Raw genomic sequence first — 22163 nt, forward strand, 5'->3', positions numbered from 1 at the left:
AGATCGATGATGCTCTCGTCAAGTATTTTGTTTAGCAATATATCTGCTACTGTTGGTGATAGGAGGTTTCCCAAGGGCATTATGTATACCTTATTTGCCGTCCTCAAAAATTTGTAAAAAAATATATTCTGGCTCAAAATCATAAACAAAAAAATAACATATTTCAATTTTATTTTATACAGGTAGAAACAGTCAAGCAAATGTTATTTCGAGCACTGGCTTTAATTCTGTGGCCAATTTTACTATATGTGGTCTTCTTCTACATTCATCTGGAAGTACTTAATCGAAGTGGAAATGGCGATGGTTTTTACAGCTCTGCTTTTCAATCCCGTCTTGTGGGAAATTCATTATATAATGCGAAAATGCCAAGGGATGTAGCGTATGGTTCGATTGTAACTATAAAAAATCATAGAACTGGAGGAGGCTATTTACATTCGCACTTTCATCTCTATCCGAAGGGTACTGGAGCCCGACAACAACAGGTATTTAATAAAATACGAAAAGGTTTTGAAAAATATTGTTCTTGAATGATCATTCCCATATTGTTAACTCTAAGCATTTCTTCAGTTCTGAATAAATACACACTGGGTTGCATCGTTTTTTTCTTTTCCTACAAATAAAAAAAGTTATAATCCAGCGCGAATGTACGTATGTATGTATGTATGAATGTATGTACGTACTCTCATATTACATTAGGCATGTATTTGAAGAAAAAAATTACGAACATTAACTTAGGTTAGGTTGAACTAGACGGTCTATGAGGACCTTACATAAATGGAGTCCGTAGTGCTACCAGAAGTTTGTTTAACGGCCAAACTGGAAATTCTTATCGAAAATCAAGTCCTATGTAATAAAATAGCTCCGTTTTCTTGGCAAGTACTAGGAGCTTTCTAGGACCTATGCCACTTGCTGCTTCCAGATCTCACAGCTGTATCATTCCTCATAGCTGGAGTCTTAGTCTAGCGAGCACAGAGCATGAGCACAAAACGTGCTGGATCGTTTCTCCCTCCACCCCTCACTTCCTACATCTCCTATCACAGACCAAGCCGAATTTAAAGGACTGTGACGCCAAAAAGCTGTGTCCAGTCAGAATATTTGTCAAGACTATAATCCTCTCTATTTAATGATAGAAGTAACTTTGTTAGTCTGAGGTTGAAAGACCTTCACACGATCTCCGACATTTTACAGCCCGCGCTTGGTCCACGCCTTTCCCGCTTGATCTATCATGAGCACCTCTCGCCTTTTTTTAATCTCATTGAATCTATTTGGGACGGAGCAAGCTTCCAGGGCTGTGCCCATTAAAGAGGGTAGAGAAGGGAGGAACCTTGAGAAACCCTAGGTCAACCAACTGGACTAAATTCCATAAACAGGTAGAAACAAAACCCAAAGAGGTTGTCAATGTGGAGGAACTGGAGGAGTCTAATGAATTCCTAACAAGGACGCTTATGACTGCGTATAACAAAGCTTGCCCTCTAAGAAGATTCAGAGGAAAAGCAAAGCCGCCATGGTAGAGCAATTAGCTGTGTCTTCTAAGAAGACAGGTGAAAGAAATGTGTAAGCTAGCAAAGACTGCGGAAAGCGAAGCATGTCGGGACGAGTACAGGGGTCTACTGAGGATCTACAAGCGTGAAATTTCCAGTGCGAAGAGAGTATCATGGAAACGCTTCTGTAGGGACATAGAGTGCTCCAACGAAACAGCATGGTTGAAAAAAGTCCTAACAAGGGGAAACATATTCCAGAGACTAATAAAGAAAGAGAACGGGGAATGGTCACGTAATAGGGAGGAATCCCTTGAGGTGCTTCTCGATACACATTTCCCATTGGAAGATGGTTTAGAAGAGCCAGCAGACTGCACTTCGACCACGGAGCGGGTAGTGCCGGGCTTGGTGACCACTACCAATTTCGAAAGGATGGTGAAGACTTTTTAACTTTAAATCGCCGTGCGTAGATATTCTCAGCCATGCTACACATTTCAAGTAGAGCGGTGGTGGAATGCTTTAAAATAATATTCGATGGGTTCATAAGACTGAATCATGTACCGCACTCTTGCAGAACTGCTCGTGTAGCTTTCCTACCAAAGGCGGGAAACAGTGGTCACGTGTATCCCAAAGACTATAGACCCATTAGCTTAACATCATTTCTGCTCAAAACCTTTGAGAGGCTGATAGATGTGTACATAAAGTTCAACATGGATGAAAAGCTGCTCTCCACAACAAAGCGTGCGTACACCAAAGGCAAGTCGGTAGACACCGCATTGCATAGCGTGGTAATAAGCATAAAGAAAGCCTTGGAATATAAGGAATATGCTCCAGAAGTCTTCCTAGACAATGCTGGGGCTTTCAAAATGTTTCTAAATGGGCGATTATGGATGGTCTTAATTACATTAAAGTACATCCAGCCTTAACCAGATGGATTGGCTGCATGTTAAATTGCAGGAAGATTACATCACAATGGGGATTATACGAGGCCACAAAATCAGCTGGCAGGGGCACACCGCAGGGAGGGGTGCTATCACCCCTGCTGTGGACGCTGGTCATCAATCAAATGCTCAGGTGATTCGATGAAGGACCCGTAAAACATACGGCTCACGCAGGTGGTTGCAATTGTCATAAGTGGAAAGTGCCTTCCAACGATTAGTTCTTTGATGGATCGGGCGCTTCGGGATATACATACCTGGGCATCTTACGTCGTGTTGAAAGTCAACGCGGAGAAGACGGATAAGGTCTTGTTTACAGAGAGGTACAAAGTCCCAAATTGGCCTAAGTTAGGAGGGGTGACCTTCAGGAGAAACCTTGCACAAAATATCTAGGAATCATTATAGACAGTAAGCTGTCATGGAAGCTCAACGTGGAGGAGAGAGTGAAGAAGCCCTCAACCGCACTTTATGCATGTAAAGGAATGCTGGGGTGTGCGTGGGGCGCATCGCCCTCTATTTATCATTAGGTTTTTACAGCGATTGTAAGCCCTATTCTATTCTATGGAGTTCTTATTTGGTGGAAAGCCACACAAAAAACCACCTACCTCAAAAAATTAGAGGGGGTATGCAGACTATCAATTCTTAGCATTACGGGAGCCCTGAAAACAACCGCGACGGCTGCACTGTATGCCATTCTGCACATTCCACCTGTAGACCTGGTAGCAAAGAACATAGCGTTAACAACTGCAACCAGGATCGGTGCCTCGGGACAGCTTGTGCGCCGACCATATGGCCATAGTAGTATAGCGTCTTCAAGCACAAGACGAACAGACTACCTGATTCCCTATCTGCACTTCGAGGGCAATCTTAAGGTCACAATAGAGGTGGACGGTTGGCGGAAGGGTGTTAAAATAGCGGAGGAGTCGATACATAACAAAAGCAGTAGAAACCCTGGAAGAGCATGGCTTAAGCTTCAACCATGTTAACTTTTATATCGACAGTCAAGCAGCACTTGAGGCAATAATCTCGCGCAGCACAGCATCTAAATGCATGTTAGAATGTAAGCTGTCTCTGGATAGAAGCGGGTCAGGGACAGCATACATCTATATTGGATCCCAGGGCACATGGGAATGAAAAAGCGGATGAACTAGCTAAAAAGGGCGCCTCCCTTGAAGCTTGCTCCGTAGACGTCCCAACTAGACTGGGCGAGATTAAGCGTAGGCGAGAGGTGCACATGACTGACCAAGCGGGAAAGGCGTGAATTCAAGCGCGGGGCTGTAAAGTGTCGAAGATTATGTGTAGGTCTTACAGCCTTAGACTAACTAAGTTGGTTCTATCATTAAAAAGAGAGGACTGCATACTCATGACGTGGTTTTCTAATCAGGGTCGCCCCTCGGCAGCGGTTTGGCAATCACTCCGAGTATACTTCTCCCATGAAAATCTTCCCCGCTAAGATTAAACCGCCTTGCAGTTCCCGTTTGAAATCGCCATAAAATATGTAGCACAAAGGAAATTGGAAGAGAAGCTGGGTCTAAACCCCACGGAGGTAAATCCGTTCAATTATTTTAAGGTATGTCATCAAACGTTTTGTGGGGATATTAACTAAACAGAACTTTAAATAGAACTTACGTGTTTTGCACTGAAATATCTCTACTGGTTGTTGTTGTTGTAACAGTGCTTCACCCCAATTGACCCGTCCCGAATTGACCCATGTGCAACCATTCACAAATTGTCATCAATATCCCCTAATTGGAGTTCAAGGAAATCTGCAGTTTCAAGAAGGGTGGACCACAGAGAAAGTTGTGCTAGAAGAGTTGGTTCCACGTTGCAATTTAAAAGATGGTGGTGTTATGTAAATCACGTCACAAGCAGGACATACATTATGTATGTCGGTGTTGATGCTGGATAGGTAAAAGTGTAACCTGTTACAGGACCCAAATCGAAGTTAAACCAGAGTGACGCGCATCTCCCTAGGGAGATTGCTCTCCTGTTGTTGTCATTCAATAGTTGTGACCGATCACAAATTGTCATCAATATCCTCTAACGGGAGTACAAGGAAAATTGTCGTTTCAACAGGGGTGGACCATAATGAGAGGGGTGTTCGAGGTGTTGGGTCCACACTACAATTGAAGAGATGGTTGGTGTCATGTGGGGACACATTGCAAGCAGAGAATACATTCTGTATGTCGGGGTTGATTCTGGATAGGTAAGAGTTTAACCTGTTACACTATCCCGATCGAAGTTGAGCTAGAGTTTCTCGCGTTTCCTTAGGGAGTGTGCGTTCCTCTTCTGAAAGTTTGGGGTATTGTTCTTTGAGTACAGGATTCACCGGGCAATTCCTGACATAGAGGTCCGACGTCTTTTTGTGTAGTTCACGCTGGTGTTTTTTGGCTTCATACGGCTGTGTTTTCAGGTGCCGTATTTCCTCATAATGTTTACCGTGATGACTCCTTAAGCCTCTGGGCGGTGCTGGCTCATCAATCAGATGTCTGTTGGGATGCCCAGGTTTCTGGGTATTCAACAGGAACTGTTTTAGCGCGGTGGTTGTGCTGTGGAGTATTCTGAAGCCATGCTAATGGCAGGCTAGTTGCAAATTTGCTTTGAAGTAGGGGAGCAAAATGGCTTCAAGCGTTTTGGCTACTGGCGATAGGAGAGTTATCGGGCGATATGACTCTCCTTTGTTAGCTGGTTTCCCGGGCTTTAGCAGCGGGATCACCTTGGCCATTTTCTATTTTTTGGGGATTAAAAAGGTTGACAGAGACCGGTTGAAGACATGTGCTAAATATTTGAAGCCCTCTTTTCCTAGGCTTTTAAGCATCGTCATCGCTATGCCGTCTGGGCCCACTGCTTTAAATTGTTTAACTTGACCGATGGCATCCTCAACCTCTTTGTTTATGTGCGCGTCCGTTGGCTCTCCTCTTTTGCGAGTTCAGGGTATTTAACTTTAAGAACGGGGTTTGCCGGGCAATTCCTGATATAGAGGTCCAAAACCTTTTTGTGGGTATCAATAATGACCTTTTGTGTTCTTCTTAAACATACAGCTGAGATCTCAGCTGGAGAATTTCCTCATAATGCTTAAGGAGATGACTTCTTATGACCCTGGAAGGCGGGGCCTTTTAATCAGATACACTGTTTTTTCAGCGTTTCATTTCGCACTCTAATGGGGAGTACATTAATATGTATATACCGGTTCTGGGCCACATTTTGTAAAGAAAGCTCGGAACATGTCTCACCCCAAAAACTCAATAATTTTGGACCAGTCTGTCACCAGAATGGTCTTAGGAATGACAACAGTACAATATTTTCGGACCAGTCTGTGAGAGTCTGACCGAAGGAATGAAAGCAGGTCTATATTTATCTTGACCTGAAATTTTTACCACCTCTCAATATTTTTCAACAATTCCGCTAGGTGGCGCATACGTTTTTTCGGTTTGTGTTCTGGCTGATCTTCTGGTTTGTGTTCTGGCTAACTTCCGCTAGGTGGCGCATAAGAAAAAACTTAGTGGTGTATAAGAAAAAGCTTAGAGCTTTTTACCTTTAGCAGAGCTTTGTCGTAAACATGACAGCATATAAATTATATATATATATATATATATATATATCAACAAACCGCAAAATACATACCGACACATACACACCCATCCATATACATACATTTAGATAAGGGCTACTTGCGTCAATGTATATAAGTTGGACATCTTTTGAGTAAAAAAATAAGGATCGTTAAATAGGGGGCCCTACATTTTTAAAGGGCCGCAAATTTTTAAATGTCCCCTCATATTTCTAATGAGTCCTAGACTTCACCGGAGTCGTTTTAAAGAGTCCCATAGATTTCTAATCGAGCGGCGCTCCCCAAACCCCCCACCCACCCCCCTTTTTTCTCGTCTACAAAAAGTAGCAGTTGAACACCAGTAGTACCCCAACCCCCCAAACCCCAACACCAACCCCCCAAACCCCAACACCAACCCCCTTTTTTCCCCGCCTACAAAAAGGAGTAGATGAGCACTTGTAGTACCGCCCCCTTTTTTTGTCTGCAAAACGGACCTGTCGCGCACCCGGTCAGGTGCAGATAGTTAACTAAAGGTTATCTTAATATGGAACTCATGATTTTCCATTATTGACCATTTTATTTGTATGTACATACTTACACATATGATTGTTTGATCGTAAGTTTGTGTACACATGCTGATGCTGGCCCATATATATGCATGTGAGAATTGCATAATTCCATTTGGGCTCCTTAAAAATGAGAGCATATACATAAATTATATTTTTTTTAAATATGAATATTGAACATTTTGTGTACATGCCATAACATATGTTTGTACATGTGAATATCAACAAAGCGCAAAATACATACCGACACAGACACACCCATCCATATACATACATTTAGATAAGGGCTACTTGTCTCAATGTATATAAGTTGGACATCTTTTGAGTAAAAAAATGAGGATCGTTAAATGGGGGGCCCTAAATTTTTAAAGGGCCGCAAATTCGTAAATGTCTCCTCATATTACTAATGAGTCCTAGACTTCACCCGAGCCGTTTTAAAGAGTCCCATAGATTTCTAATCGAGCGACTGCTCCCCAATCACCCCACCCCCACACCAATATGTATCGGTTTATTGTACAGAGTTGACACTTGTTTCAATTGAATCGCTATTAAATTATTATAAAATTTGCTTAGACTATGGAAATTTGGTTTTGCTATTAAGACCCTATTACCTAATTTTTTCCTATCTCTTCCCCCACTACTAGTATTTTCCCAATCTTATACTAATAATGAAGGAATTTATTGGTTTGAGAGCAAAAATGTATTCTATTCACATCGATCAAGAAGAAAAAGAGATTAAAAAATTAAGAGTGTTAAACAACGTATTACTCTCAAACTTTCTGCAAATGATTTTAAAAGATGTTTATTCGGAAAGAAATTGTACTTTAACTCAATGTATATTTTTTTAGATCAAAATCTCATGAATTGTATAAACAAGAAATAAATAAAGTAACGTTAAAATTTTAGCTGATAAGAGATTTGTAAAAAATAATGGAATTAATATCTACACTTGGGAAAAGTTTGTACAAGAGAAAAATCAAATTATGCTGATAAGAAACCTTAACTGTTCAGCATTGCATATGTATATATATATGCATGTGAGAATTTCACAAAACCGCAAATAAATATGAAGACTAAACATTTTGTTTATCTTCTTATTAGTTTGTAAGTTTGTGTACCTGCATTTAGACGCATACGTTCTAGCTGATCTATAAGAAAAATCTTCGAATTGTATTCTGACTGCAAGAAAAAAGAGCTTAGAAGTTCATCAGTGCAGCAGAATATCGAGCTCAGATTTTAAATGGGGGGGGGGGGGGGGGGGGGGGGGGGGCTCCAAATTTTTAAAGGATCCATATTTCTAAAGTATATAAGTGTGGGCGAAATATAAAAATTCAATATACCCAACTATGCTTCACCTGTCAGTGCTTTACGTATAAAAAGCCTACCATTACAAAGATATTTCTTTATTAATTTTCATAATGTTTGCGACAGTCGATGTTCAAGGCTTTAAAGAGTACGATAATAGATTTATTGTAAAGGAAATAGCTGTGGTCCCCAACAATAAATAATTCCATTGTTTCCACATAAAAGCTCCATTTGAATTTTCGGATCTGAGTAAGGATAATCAACGACAAGCTAATTAGTTAATACTACACCACCATAATTAATTATGGTCCTTTGGAAGCGATAGTTTTAAATCTGTAAAAAACTATTTGATGTCAACATTGAAGAACATAAAAGTTTATGATAAGGGGCAAGAAAAAAGTGTATGGATATCAGAGTTCGGCTTTTGGACGGTGTTTAACATTAAAGAGGAAAGTACAGGATGTGATGGAATGAATTTCTTTAGATTATATAGTTTACACCCAGATGTTGTGTGTTGTCAATATCTTTTCCATACTGATTGTAATGTGAAAATCAACCAACGACAAATTCGTTGTGCTTTAAAATCAGCATATATTTTGTTCAAATACATATCGGCTAGTAATTTAAATTTATAATGAAATAAAATAGAATTAGAAATCTTAACTTTAGTGTTTTTTTATTTTAAAAGGGTGAGAATAAGAAGAAGAAGAAAAGTAAGTATATAAATACATTGTTTTTCAATATCAACCTTATTTTAAATTGACGTAAACAAAGGGATATATCACAATGAAGTTTCAATTTTATATCTCATTATTATTATTATTTGTTTTCAAAACAACCTACGGAGCACCATTTTGGGAAAACCTAGATAGCAATGCGCTTGCGATAAGCCAAAACTCGAAAAATATTCAAATTAATTTAACATTATCCAATAGTAATCATATTTTATCAATCAATATTTCAATATTATTACTAAAACAAATGGAGCCTCTTTTAACTAATGACGAAGAAGAAATTGAAGTGTTGTCAACGATACCATTATTTTCACCATCCACAACAATCGCACCATCGTCTAAGGATGATTTTTCAACGGAAGGGAAGCCTATGAGAACTTTTACTATAGATGAAGCTATAGAGGCATTTCGTAGAGAGCTCATTGAAAAGGAATCTGATATTGGAGGAATCATTGAGGCAAAACAAGCATTTTATCGACATTTTAAATTGGAATATGATAATTTTGATCTTCCAATTCGTTGTACTTATGATAGTAGATACGAGGATAAAATTTTGAGTATCAAGTGCTTTGAATATCGTGAAATTGAAACTGAGCGAATTCTTAGTAATGGTGATATTGAAAATATTATAGCCCAGGATACTTCATTTAAAAGACCACATATAGAAATAATTGATGTGAAAAACTATAGACAAACATATAATATGATTATAATATAATGTGGCTCACGTGTATAGATAAAAATAAAAAACCGATATGAAATTAGCTAATTTAATAAGAATTTTACTTATTTACCTGGTTCACTTAAGTTATGGAACAAGTTATCCCTATAATCAATTTATGAATCAAGAAGAAAATATAAACAGCTTTAGAAATTTTAAAAAAAGTAAACAGACTAGTTTTGAATACAATATTCCAAACACTTCATTACGTTTAAAAATAAATGTAACAATTCAATTGTTAGATCAGAGTTTTCCTGAGCTCAACCCTTCATTATTAAAAACAATATCAACAACAACAACAACGCAGAGCCCTGAGGGATCATTTATACCGACGAGCCGCGATCAAAGGAGTGAGTCACGTGGTGGGAAAAAAAGTGAATACACCATTCTAGAGACTATTGATAATTTTAAAGAATTATAAGTTGAAAAGGAAAAGAGAATAGGAGGCATTCTTGAAAGCCCAGAGGTTTTTATAGACATTTCAATTTAGTTTACGATAATTGTGAAATACGAATTAAATGCTCTTATTACAGCAATTATATACAGCGTACTTTAAATATCTATTGCTTTGAATTTCCGGAAGACAATACGGAGACATTACATAAGCGAGAAGCATTATATGAGTACACTTCGTACGATATAAATCCAACAATAATTTATGTTGATCGTTATTATCAAACATTGTATATGAGCTTTGCTCATATTGCTTTATACAATGGTTTTTGTAATTGATATTAGAGAAAAATTGTAAGCTTACAAACGGCGATGGTTACTAGGACATGTTTCTGAATTTCACTTCTTCATCAGCTAGCTTTTCGGGAGCTGAGCGTTGAACTCGAATCTCCAAAATTCATATCAGTGCAAGCCTTTTAGCTGCTAAGCCATATGAATGTCCCGTTGTTCGCTGTACAATTGGTCTCTAAGAGTTGCCTTTTTGTTTATATTCTTTTTGATCACCATGTAGGCACATACACTCTGTATGTAGTTTATTCCTAATGGTGTTGATATTATTTTTAGGCGCGCTTTTGAAAGCTTAGTAACATTTGTTCGGATTTTTACAGTATTTGTTTTTAATACTTCCGCTGTTACTATTATATCAATATGATCATATGTATTTAATTAGCGAGCTTTGTTCATGTTGCTTTATACAATGGTTTTTGTAATTGATATTAGAGAAAAATTGTAAGTTTACAAACGGCGATGGTTACTAGGACATGTTTCTGAATTTCACTTCTTCATCTTCTTAGAGACCAATTATACAGCGAACAACGGGACATTCATATGGCTTAGCAGCTGAAAGGCTTGCACTGATATGAATGTTGGAGATTCGAGTTCAACGCTCAGCTCCCGAAAAGCTAGCTGATGAAGAAGTGAAATTCAGAAACATGTCCTAGTAACCATCGCCGTTTGTAAACTTACAATTTTTCTCTAATATCAATTACAAAAACCATTGCATATGAAGGTTCAGTAATCACAAACATGTCATCGTCGTCGTCGTCGTCAGCAGCAGTATACATATTTAATTTTCTGAAACAATTTAAACATATTTTACCTGAAGAGCAGAGGAAAAGACTTTTCGAAATTCATTCAAAAATTTAGTATAGAGATAAATTAAGTAAAATAAAACATCATTTCGGTTAACACTATGAAAACTGTGTTTGGTCTAATTCTAATAGCACATATGGCCCAGACACTTGCAATTGCTCACACCTAGAGCGTTTGGATGACGAAGCCTACAAAATTATGAACACTTACACAAAATATTTATAAAGTAGCTATAAGCAATATGGATGATAAGCGAATTGTACGAGAAAATCATATTGATACTTATGCTTATGATCATTTCGAAATCATAGTAGTACTTTACTGTAATACATTTAAGAAAAAAATAATAAACGATTTATATTTTATATAATTTCTTTTTATTAAATAAAAATTATATAGTAGTACTTTACTGTAATACATTTAAGAAAAAAATAATTTGTTTTTATTAAATAAAAAATTTAAACATAATTGATCAAATATTACTGTGTTGTATTTTTCTTTCTGCTCATAATTGTAATGTATTGGTGACTTCAGATAATTAATCATTTCAATCGGTGGCTGTAAATTTCCAAAACTATCAAAATATTCTTTTTAGTTTTTCTTAAAACTTTCATGATCTTATCAAGATTTGCTAATACAGTCATATGATTATTTGACATGATTTTAAAAGAGCGATCGAAAAAATCTGTTAACTATCAGATGTGTATCTGATAAGAATCTGCTAAATCTGTTACCTATCAGTTGTGTATCTGATAAGAATCTGGTCTGATATCAAGTTTTACTTATTTTGAACTGTTATATATTAAACTTGTCTCGGGGTTTGCTAACAAGGTCACTGTAACCTTTAATAATGTTACCGGTAATTTCCTTGTACATATTTGTTGTGAAGATCTATTCTAATTATGAATCGATTTTGTTTTTGCTGATGGTAGGTTTTTATGTGTGTATTAATCCAGAAGTTGATTAAGTATACACACACCGACACACATATATGTTACAGCAAAAGAATTTCGTTGCCTACATTTAGGCGCATCCGTTCTTTCGGTTTGTGTTCTGGTCGATCTATATCATTTAGGTGCATACGTATGACACCGCAAAACAACAAAGATCATGATCTTATCAAGATTTGCTAATACAGTCATATGATTATTTGACATGATTTTAAAAGAGCGATCGAAAAAATCTGTTAACTATCAGATATGTATCTGATAAGAATCTGCTAAATCTGTTACCTATCAGTTGTGTATCTGATAAGAATCTGGTCTGATATCAAGTTTTACTTATGTTGAACTGTTATATATTAAACTTGACTCGGGGTTTGCTAACAAGGTCACTGTAATCTTTAATAATGTTACCGGTAATTTCCTTGTACATATTTGTTGTGAAGAGCTCTTCTAATTGAAAAAATCTGTTATCTATCAGCTGTGTATCTGATAAGAATCTGCTAAATCTGTTACCCATCAGTTGTGTATCTGATAAGAATCTGGTCTGATATCAATTTTACTTATTTTGAACTGTTATATATTAAACTTGTCTCGGGGTTTGCTAACAAGGTCACTGTAACCTTTAATAATGTTACCGGTAATTTCCTTGTACATATTTGTTGTGAAGATCTATTCTAATTATGAATCGATTTTGTTTTTCTGATGGTAGGTTTTTATGTGTGTACTAATCCAGAAGTTGATTAAGTATATACACACCGACACACATATATGTATACAGCAAAAGAATTTCGTTGCCTACATTTAGGCGCATCCGTTCTTTCGGTTTGTGTTCTGGCCGATCTATATCATTTAGGTGCATACGTATGACACCGCAAAACAACAAAACAATTTCGTTGCCTACATTTAGTCACATCCGTTCAAAACCGCAAATGTGTACATGTGTGTGTGTGTGTGCGTTTGAACTTTGTTAACCCAGCAAATCGAGCGACTGATACTGATCAGATCAGATCAGTATCAGTCCCTCGATTTCTTTTTGGGTTTACAAAGTTCAAACGCACACACATGTACACATTTGCGGTTTTGAACGGATGCGCTTAAATGTAGGCAACGAAATTGTTTTGTTGGTTTTCGGTGTCATACGTAGATCGGCCAGAACACAAACAGAAAGAACGGATGCGCCTAAATGTAGGCAACGAAATTCTTTTGCTGTATATATGTGTGTCGGTGTGTATATACTTACGGGGTTATTCTGTGTACTTGACAAATTGTCAATAAGTTGACAAGTAATCAAGATTTTTATCAAGTTGACAAATATTTCTATTCTGTGCATAGCTTGATAACTCTAAAAAGCTCTACGACCTGTGCTTTTCACCATATTGGGGTGAACTAAATTAGCTAAGCGTGGGGCAGTTGAGGGCGAGCAGTTTAATGTGAGTTATAAGGGAGTAATTTGATGTGCTTGTAGGTGTATAATTCGTGGCACAGTGGATGACGTACCCGACTCACACGTTTGGGGTTGCGTGTTCAAAGCCCACTGCAAGGAAGCATTTTTTAATTTTTTATTTTTTTTTTTTATTTTATAAATTATTATTTTAATGGACTGTATTTTATTTTTATTTAAATCAACGGTTTAGTGCAACAATCGCGAAATGGAAAAAACGTAAGAGTTAAATATTGTTCTTAATTTTTTGTAACAAATATTTTAAAATCATAGTTTTTTCAAAGAAATCAAAAGTGGAACGTGCTACGCATGAGCAATTGGAGCGATATGTCTCATTTTATGCTTCTAACCCCGAAATTGGAATAGGAAAAAATAATCCGCTGGGTTTTTTGGGGGTCATTTCGGCATGGCTTTGGGGACTCCCTCGGGCATTTGGGGTTTCCCTCTGGGTCTTTTGGGGATCATTCCGGGACGGGTTTGGGGACTACCTCGGGGTCATTTGGGGGACATTGCGGGTTGTTTTGGGGTCCCCATCGGGTGCATTTGGGGGTCGTTCCGGGATCTTTTTGGGGACTCTCGGGATAATTTGGGTGTCTTCCGGGATGATTTTGGGGACTCCGTCGGGTCGTTCCGGGATGTTTATGGGGACTCCCTCGGGTTCTTTCCGGGGTGGTTTTGGCGACTCCCTCGGGGTCTTCCCAGGGTGAATTGGGGTCGCGCCCGGAGGTTTTTAGGGACTCCCTCGGAGTCATTTGGGAGAATTCTGGGATGGTTTTGGGGACTCCATTGGGGTACTCTCGGGGTCAGTTGGGGGTCATTGCGGGATCCATTTGGGACTCCCTCGGGGTAATTTGGGGGCCATTCCGGGATGGTTTTGGGGACTCCCTCGGGGTAATTTGGGGGTCGTTCCGGGATAGTTTTGGAAATTTGCAGCCACCGATTGAACTGATTAATTATCTGAAGTCTCCAATACATTACAATTATGAGCAGAAAGAAAAAAACAACACAGTAATTTGTGATCAATTATGTTTAAAATCTTTATTTAATAAAAATAAATTATATAAAATATAAATTGTTTATTATTTTTTTCTTAAATGTATTACAGTAAAGTACTACTATAAGATTTCGAAATGATCATAAGCATAAGTATCAATATGATTTTCTCGTACAATTCGCTTATCGTCCATATTGCTTAGAGATACTTTATAAATATTTTATGTAAGTGTTCAACATATTGTAGGCTTCCTCATCCAAACGCTCTAGGTGTGAGCAATAGCAAGTGTCTGGGCCATCTGTGCTATTATAATTAGACCAAACACAGTTTTCATAGTGTTAACCGAAATGATTTTTTATTTTACTTAATTTATCTCTATACTCAATTTTTGAATGAATTTCGAAAAGTCTTTTCCTCTGCTCTTCAGGTAAAATATGTTTAAATTGCTTCAGAAAATTAAATATGTATACTGCTGCTGACGACGACGACGATCCTTCATATGCAATGTTTGATAATAACGATCAACATGAATTATTGTTGGATTTATATCGTACGAAGTGTGCTCATATAATGCTTCTCGTTTATGTAATGTCTCCGTATTGTCTTCCGGAAATTCAATGCAATAGATATCTAAAGTACGCTGTATATAATTGCTGTAATAAGAGCATTTAATTCGTATTTCACAATTATCGTAAACAAAATTGAAATGTCTATAAAAAACCTCTGGGCTTTCAGGAATGCCTCCTATTCTCTTTTCCTTTTCAACTAATAATTCTTTAAAATTGTCAATAGCCTGTAGAATGGTGTATTCACTTTTTTTCACACCATGTGACTCACTCCTTTGATCGCGGATCGTTGGTATAAAAGATTCCCTAGGGCTCTGCGTTGTTGTTGTTGTTGATATTGTTTTTAATAATGAAGGGTTGAGCTCAGGAAAACTCTGATCTAACAATTGAATTGTTTTTTCTTGCCCCTTAACATAAACTTTTATATTCTTCAATGTTGCCATCAAATAGTTTCTTACAGATTTAAAACTATCGCTTCCAATGGACCATAATAAATTATGGTGGTGTAATATTAACTAGTTAGCTTGTCGTTGATTATCCTTACTCAGATCCGAAAATTCAAATGGAGCTTTTATGTGGAAACAATGGAATTCTTTATTGTTGAGGACCACAGTTATTTCCTTTACAATAAATCTATTATCGTATGCTTTAAAGCGTTGAACATCTACTGTCGCAAACATTATGAAAATTAATAAAGAAATATCTTTGTAATGGTAGGCTTTTTATACGTTTAGCACTGACAGGTGAAGCATAGTTGGGTATAAAATAGAATTTTTATATTTCGCCCACACTTATATACTTTAGAAATATGGAACTTTCAAAAATTTGGAGCCCCCCCCCCCCCCCCCCCCCCCACCCTCCCATTTTAAATCTGAGCTCGATATTCTGCTGCACTGATGAACTTCTAAGCTCTTTTTTTCTTGCAGTCAGAATACAAAACAAAGAATTCGAAGAACGTATGCGCAGGTACACAAACTTACAAACTAGTAAGAAGATAAACAAAATGTTTAGTCTTCATATTTATTTGCGGTTTTGTGAAATTCTCACATGCATATATATATACATATGCAATGTTGAACAGTTAAGGTTTCTTATCAGCATATTTTGATTTTTCTCTTGTACAAACATTTCCCAAGCGTAGGTATTAATTCCATTATTTTTTACAAATCTCTTATCATCTAAAAACTTAACGTTACTTTATTTATTTCTTGTATATACAATTCATGAGATTTTGATCTAAAAATATACATTGGGTCGAACTACAATTTCTTTTCGAATAAACATTTTTTAAAATCATTTGCAGAAAGTTTGAGAGTGTTTAACACCCTTAATTTTTTAAATCTCTTTTTCTTCTTGATCCATGTGAATAGAATACATTTTTGCTTTCAAACCAATAAATTCATTCATTATTAGAACAAGATTGGGAAAATACTAGTATTGGGGGAAGAGATAGGAAAAAATTTGGTACTAGGGTCTTAATAGCAAAACCAAATTTCCATAGTCTAAGCAAATTTTCTAATAATTTAATAGCGATTCAATTAAACAAGTGTCAACTCTGTACAATAAACCGATACATATTTGTGTTGGGGTGGGGGATTGGGGAGCAGTCGCTCGATTAGAAATCTATGGGACTCTTTAAAACGGCTCGGGTGAAGTCTAGGACTCATTAGAAATATGAGGAGACATTTAAAAATTTGCGGCCCTTTAAAAATGTAGTTTAATTTAACGATCCTCATTTTTTTACTCAAAATATGTCCAACTTATATACATTGAGACAAGTAGCCCTTATCTAAATGTATGTATATGGATGGGTGTGTCTGTGCCGGTATGTATTTTGAGGTTTGTTGATATATATATATATATATAATTTATATGCTGTCATGTTTACGACAAAGCTCTGCTAAAGGTAAAAAGCTCTAAGCTTATTCTTATACACCACTAAGCTTTCTCTTATGCGCCACCTGGCGGAAGTTAGCCAGAATACAAACCAGCAGATCAGCCAGAACACAAACCGAAAAAACGTATGTGCCACCTAGCAGAATTGTTGAATGATCTTGAGAGGTCGGTCAGACTCAACCCAGACTGGTCCGAAAATAATGAACTGGTCCCATTCCTAAGACCAGACAGATGGCAGACTGGCCAAAGGTATGAGTTTTAGGCTGCGACATGTTCAGAGCTTTCCATACAAAATGTGGTCCAGAACCGGTATATACATACTACTGAGTACTTTCGCTTCACTATGTGGGTGGTGCTCTGCGGACATAAAAAAAGCTCGTATCATGCAAGCGGCCGGCCAATTTCTTTGTAAGTGGTAATGAGCGTCTCTTTATCTCTACTCTACCCCAAGTGTTTCCGGCAAGAATTTTGAGAATTTTTTTACAGCTCTGATTCTAGGTGCAATTGCGGATGCATGCTCGCTATAATGTAATCCTGATCGAACGTCACACCTAGTATTTTTGGTATTCGGTAGCATAATGTCATCGACGTCGATATCCAATATGTCGACGGTTGTTTTGTGTGTGTTGAAAATAAGGCTAACTATGACTTGGTTTGTGACAATGTCTGTTTTCGCGACTGAAAAAAACTAGAGGAATTTGGGAGACTGCTCTATATTCGATTATATAGGTCATCGATGGGTGGGCCGGAACCTGCCGCCATTATCGCGCAGTCTTCGGCATAGTAAACAACGGCAACTCCTTCTGGTAGGGAAAGGAGCTTCGATATGTAGACGTTAAACAAACGCGGCGTTGGAACACCACCTTGTTTAATTCTTCTGGGCTTAGATGCTAAGTTCCCGAATTAACCCATGTCTGCCGACCAGTGAGATAATTTGAGGTCCACCTTATTAGACTAGGAGGAAAAGGGAACCTGTTGCGGGGCAATGTGGACCCGGAACAGTCGGGTGTGTGCGTCGCAAATAGAAAGAAAAACAAGTAAGGAAGGTTAAGTTCGGGTGTAACCGAACATTACATACTCAGTTGAGAGCTATGGTGACAACATAAGGGAAAATAACCATGTAGGAAAATGAACCGAGGGAAACCCTGGAATGTGTTTGTATGACATGTGTATCAAATGAAAGGCATTAAAGAGTATTTTATGAAGGAGTGGGCCATAGTTCTATAGGTGGACGCCATTTAGGGATATCGACATAAAGGTGGATCAGGGTTGACTCTAGAATTTGTTTGTACAATATGGATATCAACTGAAAGGTCTTAAAGAGTATTTTATGAGGGAGTGGGCCATAGTTCTATAGGTGGACGCTATTTAGGGATATAGCCATAAAGGTGGATCAGGGTTGACTCTAGAATGCGTTTGTACGATATGGGTATCAAATGAAAGATGTTAATGAGTATTTTAAATGGGTATCGAATTAAAGGTATTAATGAGTATTTTAAAAGGGAGTAATCCTTAGTTCCATAGGTGGACGCCGTTTCGAGATATCGCCAGAAAGGTGGACCAGGGGATACCCTAGAATTTGTTTGTACAATATGGGCATCAAACGAATGGTGTTAATGAGTATTTTAAAAGGGAGTGGGCCTTAGTTCTATAGGTGGACGCCGTTTCGAAATATCGCCATAAAGGTGGACCAGGGGTGACTCTAGAATGTGTTTGTACGATATGGGTATCAAATTAAAGGTATTAATGAGGGTTTTAAAAGGGAGTGGTGGTTGTTGTATAGGTGGTCGCCTTTTCGAGATATCGCTATAAAGGTGGACCAGGGGTGACTCTAGAATGCGTTTGTACGATATGGGTATTAAATGAAAGGTGTTAAAGAGTATTTTATGAGGGAGTGGGCCATAGTTCTATAGGTGGACGCCATTTAGGGATATAGCCCTAAAGGTGGATCAGGGTTGACTCTAGAATGCGTTTGTACGATATGGGTATCAAATGAAAGGTGTTAATGCGTATTTTAAAAGGGAGTAATCCTTAGTTCCATAGGTGGACGCCGTTTCGAGATACCGCCATAAAGGTGGACCAGGGGTGACCATAGAATTTGTTTGTACAATATAGGTATTAAAAGAAAGGTGTTAATGAGTATTTTAAAAGGGAGTAATCCTTAGTTCCATAGGTGGACGCCGTTTCGAGATATCGCCATAAAGGTAGACCAGGGGTGACCCTAGAATTTGTTTGTACAATATGGGTATCAAAAGAAAGGTGTTAATGAGTATTTTAAAAGGGATTGGGCCTCAGTTCTATAGGTGGACGCCGTTTCGAAATACCGCCATAAAGGTGGACCAGGGGTGACTCTAGAATGTGTTTGTACGATATGGGTATCAAATTAAAGGTATTAATGAGAGTTTTAAAAGGGAGTGGTGGTAGTTGTATATGTGAAGGCTTTTTCCAGATCGCGACCAAAATGTGGACCAGGGTGACCCAGAACATCATCTGTTGGATACCGCTAATTTATTTATATATGTAATACCTGCCAAGATTTTAAGGGTTTTTTATTTCGCCCTGCGGAACTTTTTCATTTTCTTCTACTTAATATGGTAGTTGTCACAACCATTTTATAAAGTTTGTTCTAAAGTTATATTTCGTGTCAATAAACCAATCCAATTACCTCACCATGTTTCATCCCTTTTTTCGTATTTGGTATAGAATTATGGCATTTTTTTCATTTTTCGTAATTTTCGATATCGAAAAAGTGGGCGTGGTCATTGTCGGATTTCGTTCATTTTTCATACCAAAATAAAGTGAGTTCAAGTAAGTACGTGAACTAAGTTCATTAAAGATATGTCGATTTTTGCTGAAGTTATCGCGTTAACGACCATGCGGAAGGACAGACGAACGACAGTGTATAAAAACTGGGCGTGGCATCAACCGATTTCGCCCGTTTTCACAGAAAACAGTTATCATCATAAAATCTATGCCCCTACCAAATTTCAAAAGGATTGGTTAATTTTTGTTCGACTTATGGCGTTAAAAGTATCCTAGACAAATTAAATGAAAAAGGGCGGAGCCACGCCCATTTTGAAATTTTCTTTTATTTTTGTATTTTTTGCACCATGTCATTACTGGAGTTGAATGTTGACATAATTTACTTATATACTGTAAAGATATTAAATTTTTTGTTAAAATTTTACTTAAAAAAAAATTTTTTTAAATGTGGGCGTGGTCCTTCTCCGATTTTGCTAATTTTTATTAGGCGTACATATAGTAATAGGAGTAACGTCCCTGCCAAATTTCATCATGATATCTTAAACGACTGACAAATTACAGCTTGCAAAAATTTTAAATTACCTTCTTTTAAAAGTGGGCGGTGCCACGCCCGTTGTCCAAAATTTTACTAATTTTCTACTCTCATAAATTCAACTCATCTACCAAGTTTCGTCGCTTTATCTGTCTTTGGTAATGAATTATCGCACTTTTTCGGTTTTACGAAATTTTCGATATCGAAAAAGTGGGCGTGGTTACAGTCCGATATTGTTCATTTTAAATAGCAATCTAAGGTGAGTGCTCAGGAACCTACGTACCAAATTTCATCAAGATACCTCAAAATTTACTCAAGTTATCGTGTTAATGGCCATGCGGAAGGACAGACGGACGACTGTGTATAAAAACTGGGCGTGGCATTAACCGATTTCGCCCGTTTTCACAGAAAACAGTTAACATCATAAAATCTATGCCCCTACCAAATTTCAAAAGGATTGGTTAATTTTTGTTCGACTTATGGCGTTAAAAGTATCCTAGACAAATTAAATGAAAAAGGGCGGAGCCACGCCCATTTTGAAACTTTCTTTTATTTTTGTATTTTGTTGTACCATGTCATTACTGGAGTTGAATGTTGACATAATTTACTTATATACTGTAAAGATATTAAATTTTTTGTTAAAATTTTACTTTAAAAAATTTTTTTTTAAAAGTGGGCTTGGTCTTTCTCCGATTTTGCTAATTTTTATTAGGCGTACATATAGTAATAGGAGTAACGTCAATGCCAAATTTCATCATGATATCTTCAATGACTGACAAATTACAGCTTGCAAAAATTTTAAATTACCTTCTTTTAAAAGTGGGCGGTGCCACGCCCATTGTCCAAAATTTTACTAATTTTCTATTCTGCGTCATAAATTCAACTTATCTACCAAGTTTCGTCGCTTTATCTGTCTTTGGTAATGTATTATCGCACTTTCTCGGTTTTACGAAATTTTCGATATCGAAAAAGTGGGCGTGGTTATCATCCGATATCGTTGATTTTAAATAGCGGTCTGAGATGAGTGCTCAGGAACCTACATACCAAATTTCATCAAGTTACCTCAAAATTTACTCAAGTTATCGTGTTAACGGACGGACGGACGGACGGACGGACGGACATGGCTCAATCAAATTTTTTTTCGATCCTAATTATTTTGATATATTGAAGTCTATATCTATCTCGATTCCTTTATATATGTACAACCAACCGTTATCCAATCAAACTTAATATACTCTGTGAGCTCTGCTCAACTGAGTATAATAAAAAGAGTTAACAACGAGTAACAAAAGTTTATTAACAATTAATCGCTAGATTTAAGAAATTGATTAATTAAATCAAAATACAAAATGGCACATTCGAAGTTAAGCACAATTCCGAATTATTAATTACACAGTACTAAATGAATTATAATGAAAATGAGGAAAAATGGTTCCTAAAAGAAGTGAAAGAGTGTAAATGAAAGAAAGTCCGCGCCACCTGCCGATAGCTAACTTTCGTCGAGTTTTCCCCTTCGCAGTTAGCGCTCGGTAGGGGTGGGCCGTTACCGGTAAATAAAGATATTATTAATAAATCTGCGTTAGGGTGGTCGGTAATATTTAGGCTGGTGTCCTAAACATGCCGGCCCCCTTGCGGCGAACAACCTGAAAGCCCGGTGTGTGTGCCAGCAACCGTCCCAAAGCATGATAAACTGTTTAAATTAAAACTAGGATCCTAGGTCCGGCAGACCTCCATGCTTCCGAGAATACGACCTCTCTGGACGGCGCTGTGAATAAAAAGAAAAAGATATAGATTAGTGATTGGTATGAAAATTGGGCATGATTGTAAGTGTTGATAGCGATGTCAGAACTTTATTGCTGGAACGCTCCTGAAATGAGCAGGCCGAAGTCAGTCGGCTGCATGGGGAGCCCATTGACCGTTGCCGGGGTTGTGCCACTGACCATAATGTTGGCTTAGACGTCGGCACCGAGTGTCAGTAGAACTGGCGCGGATCGATAAAACGTCGGGTCAGCGAGTTTCATGCATTAGAATGGTGCGGTGACCGAGGAGTCAATCGCAGCGGTTGGGTTCAGACGCGTATGCCGTGCTACCACGGTAGCCTGGGTCGTGATTCTATCCATAACTCCGTATTTACAGCGCAACACTAAGGTACACTTCGTATGTCTTGCCGTGTTAAGCCGTTCGAATTAG

At 37.7% G+C, this 22163-nt stretch overlaps 1 protein-coding gene across 5 annotated transcripts in view; it reads left to right on the forward strand.

Annotated features, from left to right (window-relative positions):
• tw (Protein O-mannosyl-transferase 2) overlaps positions 1–22163 on the forward strand; it is a 2413568-nt gene that overhangs the window by 855310 nt on the left and 1536095 nt on the right. For all 5 annotated transcript variants that reach the window (XR_010948728.1, XR_010948727.1, XM_067760058.1 and 2 more), the window contains exon 7: positions 183–482. Coding sequence is in view for 3 of the 5 variants with exons in the window: in XM_067760058.1 (XP_067616159.1) it covers positions 183–482 (300 nt within the window). In the remaining 2 variants the exon portion in view is untranslated. The remainder of the gene's footprint in view (positions 1–182; positions 483–22163) is intronic.

Source organism: Eurosta solidaginis, chromosome 1, assembly GCF_040869045.1.
Source record: "Eurosta solidaginis isolate ZX-2024a chromosome 1, ASM4086904v1, whole genome shotgun sequence".
Lineage (NCBI taxonomy): Eukaryota > Metazoa > Arthropoda > Insecta > Diptera > Tephritidae > Eurosta > Eurosta solidaginis.